Source organism: Phocoena phocoena, chromosome 5 (assembly GCF_963924675.1).
Source record: "Phocoena phocoena chromosome 5, mPhoPho1.1, whole genome shotgun sequence".
Classification (NCBI taxonomy): domain Eukaryota; kingdom Metazoa; phylum Chordata; class Mammalia; order Artiodactyla; family Phocoenidae; genus Phocoena; species Phocoena phocoena.
In genome coordinates, this window is record NC_089223.1 from 117,657,789 (window position 1) to 117,671,190 (window position 13,402).

At 34.4% G+C, this 13,402-nt stretch overlaps 1 protein-coding gene across 5 annotated transcripts in view; it reads left to right on the top strand.

The window, feature by feature from the left end:
• The window catches only part of USP53 (ubiquitin specific peptidase 53), a 42,416-nt gene that overhangs the window by 19,104 nt on the left and 9,910 nt on the right, over window positions 1-13,402 (top strand). For 3 of the 5 annotated variants that reach the window (XM_065877713.1, XM_065877714.1, XM_065877716.1), the window contains 5 exons: window positions 1,414-1,576; window positions 2,072-2,224; window positions 3,786-3,932; window positions 4,874-5,612; window positions 6,696-6,772. In XM_065877713.1, coding sequence (XP_065733785.1) covers window positions 1,414-1,576; window positions 2,072-2,224; window positions 3,786-3,932; window positions 4,874-5,612; window positions 6,696-6,772 — 1,279 coding nt within the window. The remainder of the gene's footprint in view (window positions 1-1,413; window positions 1,577-2,071; window positions 2,225-3,785; window positions 3,933-4,873; window positions 5,613-6,695; window positions 6,773-13,402) is intronic. The other 2 variants (XM_065877715.1, XM_065877717.1) reach the window with 1 other exon arrangement.

The following is a 13,402-nucleotide window of genomic DNA, read 5'->3' on the forward strand; positions in this document are numbered from 1 at the left end:
GAGCCTGTGCTCTGCAGCGGGAGGGGCTGCAGCGGTGAGAGGCCCGTGTACCGGAAAAAAAAAAGTAAAAATGTGTAATTTGAACAAACTCCTCAAATTTTTTTAAAAACCCCTTCTCTAATAAAAAGCGAATATTCTAGAATGCTTTGTTTTTTGTTTCATTGGTTTTGTTTTGTTTTTAAATGAACTTTATAGAGGTATAATTTACAAACATTAAAATGTACCCATTCTAAGTGTATAGTTTGGATTTTGACAACTGTATACATGCCTGTTTAACTTCCACAATCATTGTATAGAACATTTTCATCACTCCAGAAAATCCTGTCACGTCCCTTTACTGTCCTCAACCCTGGGTCCCAGGAAATCATTGATCTCATTCTACAGTTTATGTGAATGGTCTCTTACAATAGACATTCTCTGTGTTTGGCTTCCTTTGCTAGGCATAATATCTTTTTTTTTTTTTAATTTCAAGGTACTTTATTTATTTATTTTAAAACAGGTCACAACACTAAGCTTCTGGCCCATTCTGCCAATGCACAAGCTACAAATGCTTGCTCAGCAGTTGAGGGGCACACGTTAGTAGCATGTTTGAAAAGTGAATAAAAATCCATGTAAAACAAATGTTCAAATAGTTTCCATAGGAACACGGTTAAGTGTGACCCCATCACCTAGTCTTACACAGCGTTGCATCGGTGCCAACCCTATTTACATAGACACCTCAAAACTGGCAGAAATTAAGTTAAATGGTCCCCCCCAAACCCTTAAATCAAGCTAAACTCGCAGTTAACAGCTACAAGAATGGTATCTACACATTAATATGAGCTGAAGCATGGGCTTCTGGATGCTGTTTCATTCCACTCTCCCAAGCACAGGACACAGGCAGAGTGCCAACATCCTGCTCCTCTACTCTGAGTGGGAAGTCGTGGTTCTGGATTTGCTGCATCAGTTGCCATGTTGGCCCTGACATCACATAGTAGATCGTCAGTCTCTGGAATCCACTGAAAGTAGAAGCAGCAGCGACTGCCATCCAGTCATCATACGGCCATCCAGTTGTTCCAGCACCATTTGTTGAATAGACTCTTATATTTCCCCATTAAATTGCTTGAAGTCTTTGTCAAAAGTCAGTCAACATGTATGAACAAAGCCTTTAAAATTTTGATAATCTAGATCTTGATATAGAAAGTGTACAATCTTGCCCATCAGTTTTTTAATGATAATGTTTATATGATTTTTATCTAGACTAGTTACTAAATAAAATAAAATTAATCATATAGTATGATGAACAGTTGAACTGCTAGTGTCTGAGTGTCTTTAAAATTTTTTAATATACAAAGTAATTTAGTCTCTGCCTTTTCATGTAACACATTGATTACAAGGTTTTGTTTTGTTTCTATTCATTTGTAATTTTTTAAGGTTGGAACTAGATGGAAAGATGTGGTCTCCAAGTGTATCCGATGCCACTTCCAACCACTGCTTTTGTTTTACGCAAACCCAGATGGCACAGCAGTTTCCACTGAAGATGCGCCCAAGCAGGTCATCCACTGGTCACATCATAAATCTGTTGCAGAAAATATAGGTAATTGTTTAAAAGTTCTTTTTAGTGTTTTTCTTTTATCACAATCACACTAGGAATACTAATATACTGAATATGAAATGAATGTTGAGGATAATTTCAAAATTTAGTTTCAGTAAAGTAGAGTTCAGGAAAATTCTAATACTTAGAGTTAGTCTTTATAAAGAAACCTTTCCTCCTCTGTGGCCTCAGAAGCACCTTCAGCAGCCACCCACAACTATGGTCACACAAACACAGGAGGGGATACTTGGCTGGTAGCTCTTACTAGCAGTAAATATTGAGATTTAAAGTGAGTTAGTACACTGGAAAAGTCCAGAGCAGCGAGGCCATTTTTGAATGCCTTACAAAGCATGTAGAAGTCCTTAAAAGATGTCAGTCCTCTAAGTTTTTAAGTAATTTTCTCTATATTATTAAAAATGTCTGAAAAGATGATTCAAATATCTCCTCTGCTGGTGGAGAGGAGGAAGGGGATTATACAGTTTTGTTGGTCTTTTTAAGGATGTGAAAAGTCCTCAATTCATAAGCCGGAGAATTCAAAAGAAAATGGATTTGGTGATCAGACAAAACAGAGAGAAAATCAAAAATTTCAAGCAGATAGTATTTCATCATTTAATCGGAGCCACATTCAAACAAGTGGCAGTAGAGGAACAGGTATGTATTTAAATTGTCATTTTTACATTGTCCTTGAATAGTTAAGCTTCCCCCTCTCTTCATAGTTAAGCTTCCCTCTTTCTTCACTTACTGAATCTGTAATTCTTGGTAAGGACCAAGAGGAGAGTCCTTAACTAGCTTTCCTTGGCCATGAAGAGAAAATAAAAAGTAGAAACAAAATTTTGTATTTTGACTTAAGCATTTCTCCGAGACCTATAGTTTTATTTGAACAGTTTGATGTGACTAGTGTTTGAGTTTCTCCATGCACTCAAGGCTGTACGTAATAGGGTGGAGGCAACCTGGACTGTCACCAGAGAAAGCTATGATATGGCCTTTCCTTCAAGGAGTTAATTGTTAACTTGTAGAGGAAAAACATTTAGTTAATAGTTTGGCTCATATGCCAAAATTAAATGTAGTATTAGTGAATGCAACAATAGTTTGAAGTTACTATAGTTGTAGTTTATTTTTAACCTCATTTTTATTCAACTGTCTCTTGTTATTATCATTCCACAACTTTAATTTTCACAATCCAAGATCTGTGATTAGGGTCCAACATGAAACAATCATAGCATGATGTCAGTTATGGTTTAGAAATATGCAAAACTCTAAGTGGGTGGATGTTGAGGATGATTTTGTAAGGAACTTTAAATATATTAATGAAATAATGTCTAACCCTAAAAGTAACCCATTTAATCAAGGGTGATAAGATTCAGAATTAACAATTACCATTTACGATAAATGCTTTTAAAAGTTCTTAATGGAACTTTTTCCATTTTATGTATTATTGATACTCTTTTTTTTTTTTTTTTTTTTTGGCAATACGCGGGCCTCTCACTGTTGTGGCCTCTCCCATTGCGGAGCACAGGCTCCGGACACGCAGGTTCAGCGGCCATGGCTCACGGGCCCAGCCGCTCGGTGGCATGTGGGATCCTCCCGGACCAGGGCACGAACTCGTGTCCCCTGCATCGTCAGGCGGGCTCTCAACCACTGCACCACCGGGGAAACCCTATTGATACTCTTATATTAAGCCATTATCTATTTTTCAAAGATACCTACTTTTACTAGAAACTGTATGTGTTTAAGAACACAAACATTGGAGCCAGGCAATTTGTGTTAATAATCCTGGTTCTACACGTACAAGCTATGTGAACTTGGGCGAGTTCTTAACTTCTCTATGCCTCTGTTTCCTAATCCAAAATGAAGATAGTAATTGTACCCACCTCAGAGAAGTATTGATAAATGAGTTTAGACACTTAGAATAGCGCCTGACACATACTAACCACTCAGTTACCTTTAGCTCTCATTATTTCAAGAAAAGTTCTCGTTTTCCTTTACATTTGCTGTAGAGCTATACATGAAGTTTTAAAACACAGCTTGCATCTCTAGTGTCAGCATAAATCACATTGAGTTTTTAGTTAAGCATAAAAATGATTTCATTGTATAGTTTAATCTGTATTTTGTTAATATATAGCATCTTAAATTTTAATATAGTTCAATTTACTTTTATTGAGCAATTTGAAAAATGATCTGTATCATTATTAAAGAATGGTTTCTTTTACAGTTAAGTCAAGTCACAATGATCAAAGGGAAAAAATAAAAGACATTTCCAGAGAATGTGCTCTAAAAGCCATTGAACAGAAAAACTTACTTTCCTCACAAAGGAAAGATTTGGAAAGGGGACAAAGAAAAGATTTGGGCAGACATAGAGGTAACTTAAGAACTTACAGCATTCATTGGAAAAGGGGCAGCTAAAATCTTATTTTAAAGCTAAGTTTTATAATTTAATATAATTTCTTTATATATTATATATATTTATTTAGATATTATGTATCTTAGTATGATTTCTTTAATATACCTATTAAACCTATAATTGTAAAGTTTTCCTAGTTCTTATTCAATTCTAGCGTGGAATACTTGTGTTTTTTATGTTTCAACTTTACTTTTAACTATAAATTCAATTCACCCATATGGTACTTTCAAATAATAAGGAAGGTTATAAAGTTAAGTGAAAAGAACTTCTTTTCCTGCAACCCTTGACCTTCACTCTGTTCCACTGTTAATAGTTTCCAGTTCATTATGAGCACGTCTTACTTTTTATGGTTTTATGCTCTTTTCTTTATGAACATAGTGTAATTTAACTGATATTGCTAGACTTTAGAACTTGATTTAAGATTCTTGCTGCAGTGAAATCCTTTCACAGGTACTTTTTGCATACAGCCATTAGCATAAAATTCTTTCAGAATAATTGCTGGGTTTAGGGTATGTTTATTTATTTTGAACTTTGGTAGGTGTGGCTCAGTTGTCCTCCTAAAATACTTGACAGTCTGCACGCCCACCAACAGTGATTAGATGTCTGTTTCCAGCAGCAGTTGGTTTAATAAATTTTAAATCTTTACCAATATAATAGGTGGGAAATATTTTTATTTTTATGGTTTTTATTAATTATGAATGAGATAGAATAGTTTTTTAAAATTGCTGTAATTATCTTATGATCTACTTTAGAGAGCATTTTTTAAAATCATTATATAACCATTTATGTTATGATTTACTTATTACTGTTTAACATTTCTTCTCAAACAAGGTATTTGGCTTGTGACTAAAAAGTGGCTCTGAAGAGTAGCTCATTTGTATTTTTATTTATTTTTAAAGATTTGGTTAATGAAGACCTTCCACATTTCAAGTCTGGATCACCTCCTGCCCCAAATGGCTTTAGACAATATGGGAATCCACATCTATTTCATAGTCAAGGAAAAGGACCGTGTAAGCATGACCGAATTGCCCATCAGAGTCGAGCTTCTGCACAAACATTAAGTTCAAGTAAATCCCAGATTCTTGCTTCAGGAGAGAAAATAACTGGCAAATTTAAGAGTGACAGTGGTACTGGATATGATACAGACAGTAGCCAAGATTCTAGGGATAAAGGAAGCAGCTGTAATGGCAGCACTAAAAGCCGAAATCGAGGTTGGAAACCTATGAGAGAAACGTTAAATGTCGATAGTATTTTTAATGAAAGTGAAAAAAGGCAGCATAGTCCAAGACATAAATCAAATATTAGTAACAAATCTAAATGTAGCAAAGATCAGAGTTTTAACAGTTGTCCAAAAGAGAATCCAAAGCAAAAATGTTTAATGACTATATATGAAGATGAAATGAAGCAGGAAACAGGAAGCAGGAGTTCCCTTGAATTTAATGGAAAAGGAGCAGAGAAAAATAAAGCCCTCAAAGAAACTAAAGTTCATGGTGACAATTGGCAGATGCAAAGGACAGAGTCTGGATATGAAAGCAGTGATCATATCAGTAATGGCTCTGCTAATTTGGAGTCACCTGTTATCGATGGAAATGGTACAGTGATGGATATCAGTGGTGTTAAAGAAACCGCATCCTTCAGGTAATACACAAGTTATGTGAATGATTTCCCCCCACCATTCTCTCTTTTTAGTTATTTGAAGTAACTTTCAAAGGTTGGGGTCAGTTAAATGAAAGGGAAAGAGCTTGAGCTCAGAGTATCCTGGGATATTGCAGGTTATTTGATATATCAAGTTTCTATTTTTAATAGTTATTTCTTGATTCCAAAAATAACAACTGTTTATTTTGGGGAAATTTAGAAAGTAAAATACATTATCATTGTTGCCACTAAAAACTATTGATGTATATATACTACAGGTTTTAAACCATAGATTTAAATTGGTGTATCTCAGTCATTAAGCTAATTGTTTAATTCTTCAACCTAGTTAATGTTCATTATCCCATTTCTAACATCTGTAACTCAGAACTGGGGTTATTTTCTTCTGTCACAACCCAGTTCCATGAAAGAGATATTTTTCCTTTAGCAAGTATTAAAGAATACAGCCAAATAACTAAGTTTGTGTTCAATTAATTCTTAATTAATTCTGAAATCATCTATTATATTACTGTTAGCAGTCTATTTGCAGTTCTTTGTGTAACCTCTAAAACATGTCCACCACTTAGGTCAATTTAGCCACTATTTCCGCTCTTAATCAGTCTAAAGCATCTTAATTTGATGTTAGCTGGTGTTTTATTACATTCATTATTGAAAAGCCAGATTTGCAAAAAGCGACCGCTCATGTTTTACCAAAATAATCACTGTAATAAAGACTTGGGAAGTTTTTTTACTTTGCAGGGTAATTTCATAATGCTTCTTCGAAAGGGGTAGCCTAGGGTATTAGAAAGATCAGAACTTCGTAATCAGATAGGCTTGGATTTTAGTTATTGGGCAAATTAACTTGACTTTCACAGCCTTAATCTCCTATTGAAAAATGAGGATAATAACTCCTTTTAAGTATTTTAAGTTGTGAGATGTAAATTAATAATGTACATTAATCCCCTAGAACAGCACATGGTATATAATAATTGTTTAGCAAATGTTATTTCCTTTCTTTTTCTTGGGGTAAACTAAATAATAATCCATTATAGCTGATGTGTTTGGTGTGTGTTTTATTCTATTCTCTAGCAACCAGATTAAGACAAGCAATCTAAACATAGATCGTATGAACTATACCTCCCAACAGAGCAAAAACTACTTGGAAGGTAAAAATTTTATTTAAATATATTATCATAGTAGCAGTAAAGAATAAATCATGGTATTACGAGTAAAGAAGCTAAGGACAGTCCTGTTACTGATAAGTTTATGAGTAATGAGGATGGAAACTAGGAGAGTTTATGCTTGAAGTCTTAAAAGATGGGAATAGCTACCTCAGGGAATAGGAAAAAGGGAAAGTGTGTCAGTCAGGCTAGGCTAGGTTCTGGGCTGTGCAGTGGTAACAACTTGAAAATCTCCGTGTCTTAGTACAAGATTGTTTCTTGCTCACAGCACGTGTCCTGTGAATGTCAGCATGAAGTCTCTTCCTAGTAATCACTCAGGGCTTGAGGCTAATGGGACTCTACCAGTACTTCTTTGATCATTGCAGTACTGGGGGGAGAGGAGATTGAAGGGGACACAACATAGTGAATCACATGTAAGCTCTTAAAACTTTCAACCCAGAAGTGATAAATGTGCTTCCACTCACATCTGACTGGCCAAGGCAAGTCTTAACAGCCAGGCCTAATTTCAAAGAGGGTGGAAAAGGGTAATTTGCTGGTGCACTGCAATATGTATGAACAGTCCTAATGTCTACCACAGGCGTTAAGGACAGATAGAAAAATTGATAAACAGCCTGCTAGAAAAGTTCACTTTGGAAACAGTAAATATGTAATGGTGTGACATTATTATAGGTGATTTGTTAGCAACACACAGAGGCCCAGAAGCAAAGAAAATTAGATGTTTGTATACAGAATTCGGCATTGTTACTGAGAGGTTTTACCTAAAGGATTTGGGGAACAGGGATCAAGGAAAATGATGAGCAAGGGGATTATTGAGGTTGGAATCAAAGTCATTGTCTTCAAATTTTAGAATTCAGAGGATTAGAAGGGCTATAATTTTTCATGATAAAAAATAGCCATGAAGAACACATTTTAAAGTTTGTTTTTAGTCTTTATCATCCTTAAGGCTTTTGTGGAGATTATTTTTCAGGTTGCAGATATTGAATATGATTAAATGTTTAATTATTTTGTTTTCATCAAATGGTATAATATCAGAAGGAAACACTTATATTAAGGAAATAACCTTCCTTTCCCATATAAAATGTCTCGCCTGTTCAAAAAATCTGATAAAAGTCTGGTAACCAAGTATTACAGGAAACAGTAAAAGGCTGGCCAGAAATCAACAGCAGAAGTCAGTAAAAACTGAACAATAACTGCAAGTTCAGTGCTCTTTATAAAATGATGCTTGCTTCCTGATATTAATAAAAACACAGGTCATAGAAATTTCGATGGTTAGGAGTGCATTGCTATAATAGCTTTGTTCTGGGTTTCCCCACTTAATATGAAATAGTATGTATGTAGCCAATTAAAACTAATTTTTTTTATTGTGGTAAAATATACACCACAGAATTTGTCATTCTAACCGTAGTTACCATTGTTTGATATTAAGTACATGTGCATTGTTTTGCCACCATCACTACCATCTATCTCCATAATTCTTTCATCTTCTCAAATTGAAACTGTACCCATTAAACAACTCCCCGTTCCCCCCTCCCCTGGCCCCTGCAACCTCCATTCTACTTTCTGTCTCTTTGAATTTGACTACTCTGGGTACCTCATATAAGTGGACTCATGCAGGGTTTGTCTTTTTGTGACTGGCTTATTTCACTTAGCACAGCGTCTTCAGAGTTCATCCATGTATCAGAATTTCATTCCTTTTAAGGCTGAATAATACTGCATTATATGATGTAACACATTTTGTTTATCCATTCATCTGTTGATGGACATTTGGGTTGTTTCTACCTTTTGGCTATTGTATATAATGCCCCTATGTATATTAGTGTACAAATATCTGAAATCCCTGCTTTCAGTTCTTCTGAGTATATACCCAGAAGCACAATTGCTGGATCCTGTGGCAATTCTCTGTTTAGTTTTTTGAGGAACCACCATTCTGTTTTCCACAGCAGCTGCACTATTTTACATTCCCACCAGCAATGCAGAGGTTCCAAGTTCTTCATATCCTCACCAATACTTGTTATTTTCTGGGTTTTTTTTTGGAGAATTGCCATCTTAATGGGTGTGAAGTGGTATCTTGTTATGGTTTTATGTACCCCACGTTTTATTTAACTACATAAATTGCATTACATTAAAATTATTTCTTGTTTAATAAACTTCAAAGCCTACCATAGTTCTTTAAGCTAGTGTTTGTTTAGGGAAACTTTATTAATGTTCATGCCTTATGGTATCTGTATGTGTATTTCCCTCCCCTAGTCTTTGAGAACATGTTAAAGTGGGTATAGGAATTTTTTTTGCAAGCTAAAAACTGACCCTGTGTGGATTTTTTCCTTTTTTTCAGTAAGGCACAGTTTAATTTTTTGTGGCTTGGTATGATTTTCTTGGATTTCTCCTACTTCTTAATTATAAAATGGGGGTACACTTACATTATTGACCTGAAGAATGACTTTCTATCCACAGGTAAAAGACTTTTACAAAGTTAAGAAACCTTAGAAATTTTTTTATTTTCATATTTTGTTTGACATTTAAGTCAGCTTTCAATATTAGTCTGTACAAGTTTATGTGATGGTAGAGAAATTAAAATCTGTAACAATGCCATTGTAATTATCTCACTGATAGTTTTTCATTGATAGAGATATTATATAGCCTATTATATTTATGGATTCTGCTGCAAACAAACATACCTACACTGCCTAAAGCTATTATTTGAGAACATTGTTGAAATTCCACAATGCCACTTAGATTATTTTAGCTCCTCTTTTAAAAATGGGTCACTAATGGGGAGAATGTCAAATGCCTTAAATTACATTCAAAACAGAAGAAATGACATGTTCAAAAGTACATGGTCAGGAGAAACTATCACATATTGGAAGGATACAGCTAGTTTGTTATATACAAGTCTGGAATGCATACCTGGAAATTGTGAGATGATGGTTAGAGGATAGAGAGAAGCCAAACCATGATGAAACTTTTATGCTATTTTTAGCATAAAAGTAAAATGGAAAAGTAAATGGAAAGGCATCTAAGGACAAGGAGAGTAGCATACTCCAGTTTGCATTTAGAAAGGACTCGGGTGGCAGTGTAGGGGGTGAATTTGGAGCAGTGGGAGAAAAATTATTTAGATGAATAATAGCCTAGGAGAGAAAAGATGAGGGTATAAACTAAGGCAGTATCAATGTCAAGAAAGAAGATTTGAGAGATTATAAGAATGTGTGGACAGTGGAGTCACTTTCTGTGACAGATGTGCACAGTGAGGGAAAAGGAGAAAGCTGGGGGTGGCCGTATTTGGGTATTACATAAGTGGATTCACCATTTACCAAATGGAGGAATATAGGAAGAAGGGACAAATTTTGAGGGTGAGAGAGGATGGCAAATTTATTTTTGGATTTGTTTGGTTTGTCATCTAGGTAAGTAGATTAGTTAGGAACAAATGTCTGGAATGCAGGAAAGATTATGTATTGGTAGCCATCAACATATATGGGAATTGAATGTGGTAGACATGGACAACATCATGCAGGAAAATGGGAGATTTCAGGGAAAATAAAATAGACAAAGGAAGAAACATGGGGTTTGCTGACTAAAAGAGATGAGCTAAGAGTAGAGAGAAGGAGCAACTTTGGAAAAGAATGAGGAGTAGTTGGAAAGTATGAGAAAATACAGGAGAGGGAGTTAGCACACGGTAACTGGGAAAATGGAGAGCTTCAAAAAGAAAAGTGATCACAGATTAAGCAGAATAAGGATTAAAAAGTCCAAGTTTGGTTTAACAGTTAGCAAGTCATTAGTGACCTAGTAAAAGCAGTATTAGAGAAACATTAGAATAGAGGGAACATTAGAATAGAAGCAAGATTAAGGTAGAACTGAAGTGTTTAGAAGTAAAGGGTCATGATGTTTGTAACTTACTCTCAAATGGTTCAGAAAGAAAAGTGGGGTAAAGTGTTAATAATAGGTGAATCTGAGTAAAGGATATGCAGGTAGGTATATCTTTCAACTTCTCTGAACTTTATGAAATTATCTTCAAATTAAAAGTTTTTCAAAAAAGGTTACAGTAGAATAAAAAGTAAATAAGAGAAGTAAATAAGTGCACGTCTGTCAAAACCCTTGCTGTGAATAGTAAAGAAGCCCTACCTAAAGGAGAAAAATGAAACCAAGAGCTTAGTTTTGCATTTATGTTACAGAGGGTAAGGAACTAATGATGTACAGAGGGTGAGAAAGGTGTGAAGATAAGAACAGACCAGAACAATAATTAATGGAGTAAGATCTCTGGAGGTAGAGTGAGAATGGAACTTCAAAGGAAAGCTTTGAATTAAGGGAGTAGTAGTTTTTCTGTAATGGGAGAGATAAAGGTGAGTGTTGGTACCATTCAGTGTATATTGTGTTAGATGAGTCAGTTGAAGGAGTTCATACCTAATGGACTCTTTTCTCTATGGAGTAAGGTTATCTACTGAATAAATATGTGTTTGGATATTTATAGATTGTAAATAACAAATCACAAAGGAATTATTAGGTCTTTCAAAAAACTTTGGCCATTTACTTTGAGGTCTGTAATACTTGGCTTAATCTCCGTTAATCATAGAAGTCAGGGTTAGTTCAAGCTGAGAATCTTGATCTTGCAAATGACAAGGAAGAGTGAAAGAAGTTAATCAGTGGTCAGAAAAATCTGTTAATTTCCTTAATTCTTATTGTAAAAAAATCTGTACCTCCATTATGTTAAGTGAAATATACTACCCTTAATGTTGTTAAATCCTAAAATTAGTAAATGAAAAAAATTTTACTGGAAGAGTTTATTCGTATACATAAGTTTATTTCCTCTAAGATGTTTTTTGCAAACCTCAGAGTATATTCATTTAGAGAGTATATCTGAAGAATGAGGTACTTTTCACAGTTGGTTTTGTTTCTGTGCATACTAAATTTATTTTCTCTAAGAGTTTCGTAGACCGTTGAGAGGCACTTGCTGTGGCCCAGCACCAAATGTTTATATGTGTTTTAAAACCATAAACTTTCAGTATTGAAATTTAATTTGTAACAAAGTAGCATTATTTGCTCTTTCTTTAAATTATAATCCCAGTGAGGAAAGAAGTTACTGACTCTTGCCTTTTTATTTTGTATCATCCCCAAGTTTAGTATCTGATAGGGTAGATTATTACATATTAAAGTATCTCTCTGTTCCTTTTGGCATGTAGTAAATTTAGCCAGAAATATTTATATAGTTAAAGTTTTGTGATTTTTTTCTAAAATATTCAAATTTTGCTTAACTGTCTTTTTATAGTAAATCAGGTCATTGATTAGGTTATTGCTCTTGAATGTTTAGACTTTGTAATTGCAGTATTATTATTATAGTCTGAAATCTTCCGATGCAACAAGAATGAGGATTACGGTGTCTAGACTAGCAGTTTGGTTTTCTTGCTATGTAAGTCTGTTTTAAATCTAGGTCACCTTTTCAGATTAAGTATATATATTTTTATTTCTTGACTATTGGGCTTTAGGTTTTTTGTATACAGTACCAAAATTAGCATTATTAATTAAAGAGTCTTGCCTTGATGTTGAAGTATTTTCTGTGCCAAGTGTTAAAATCTGACTATCTTAGATTTGCAAAGAACCTGAAGCCAAAATTCCCAGTAAAGACACATGGATGTCTATGTCAGCAGAGGAGAAAAATAACACATCTATTTTTAAGTTAGTTGGAATTCTGAAGTCAAACCACTTGGTTGAATGCCTGCCATAGTGATCTTAAAATTTCAAACATATTTATAAAGCCTCTGCTGCCTCCTGCTGCCCATTGCGTGGATACTTTCATAAAAGTAAAGAAATCTTTAAGAATTAAGTATTTAATTTTTTTTGTATTTGTGAATATTAAACTTGAAGTTCTGGATAAGTTAAGAAGTAAATAAACATTCCAAAGTTAAAATCACAGTGGGTGGGAAATTATAATGTAACTTTAACTTACAAATTTTTCAGACTTTACAGGTTAAAAAATAATCAAGATTCCTTCTGATATTACTTTTTTTTTTCTTTAGTCATAAAGTAGCTGTCAAAGAGAGAGGCTTAGTTTTTTTTTTAACAACCATTTTTTAAACTGAGGTATAATTAATTTATAATGTGTTAGTTTCAAGGGTACAGCAAAGTGATTCAGTTATACATGTATATATATATATCTATTCTTTTACAGATTCTTTTCCATTATAGGTTATTACAAGATACTGAGTAGAGTTCCCTGTGCTGTACAGCAGGTCCTCATTGTTTACCTATTTCACGTATAGTAGTGTGTGTATGTTAATCCCAAACTCTTTAATTTACTTCCCTCCCCCACCCTCTGCTTTCCCCTTTGGCGACCATACGTTTGTTTTCTATGTCTGTGAGTCTGTCTGTTTTGTAAATAAGTTCATTTGTATCATTTTTTTAGATTGCACATACAAGTGATATTATATGATATTTGTTTTTGTCTGTCTGACGTACTTCACTTCAGAGGGAGGCTTAGTTTTTGAGACTCAGGCAGTGTGTCAAGGTTACAGGGTCATGAGACTCTCTGTGATATATTATATTGCCTTTTATTTCTGAGACTTTATTAGTATGGCACTTGGTAGATATAGAAATAGTTGGCGAAGGGGAAGGTAAGAAGAATTTGTC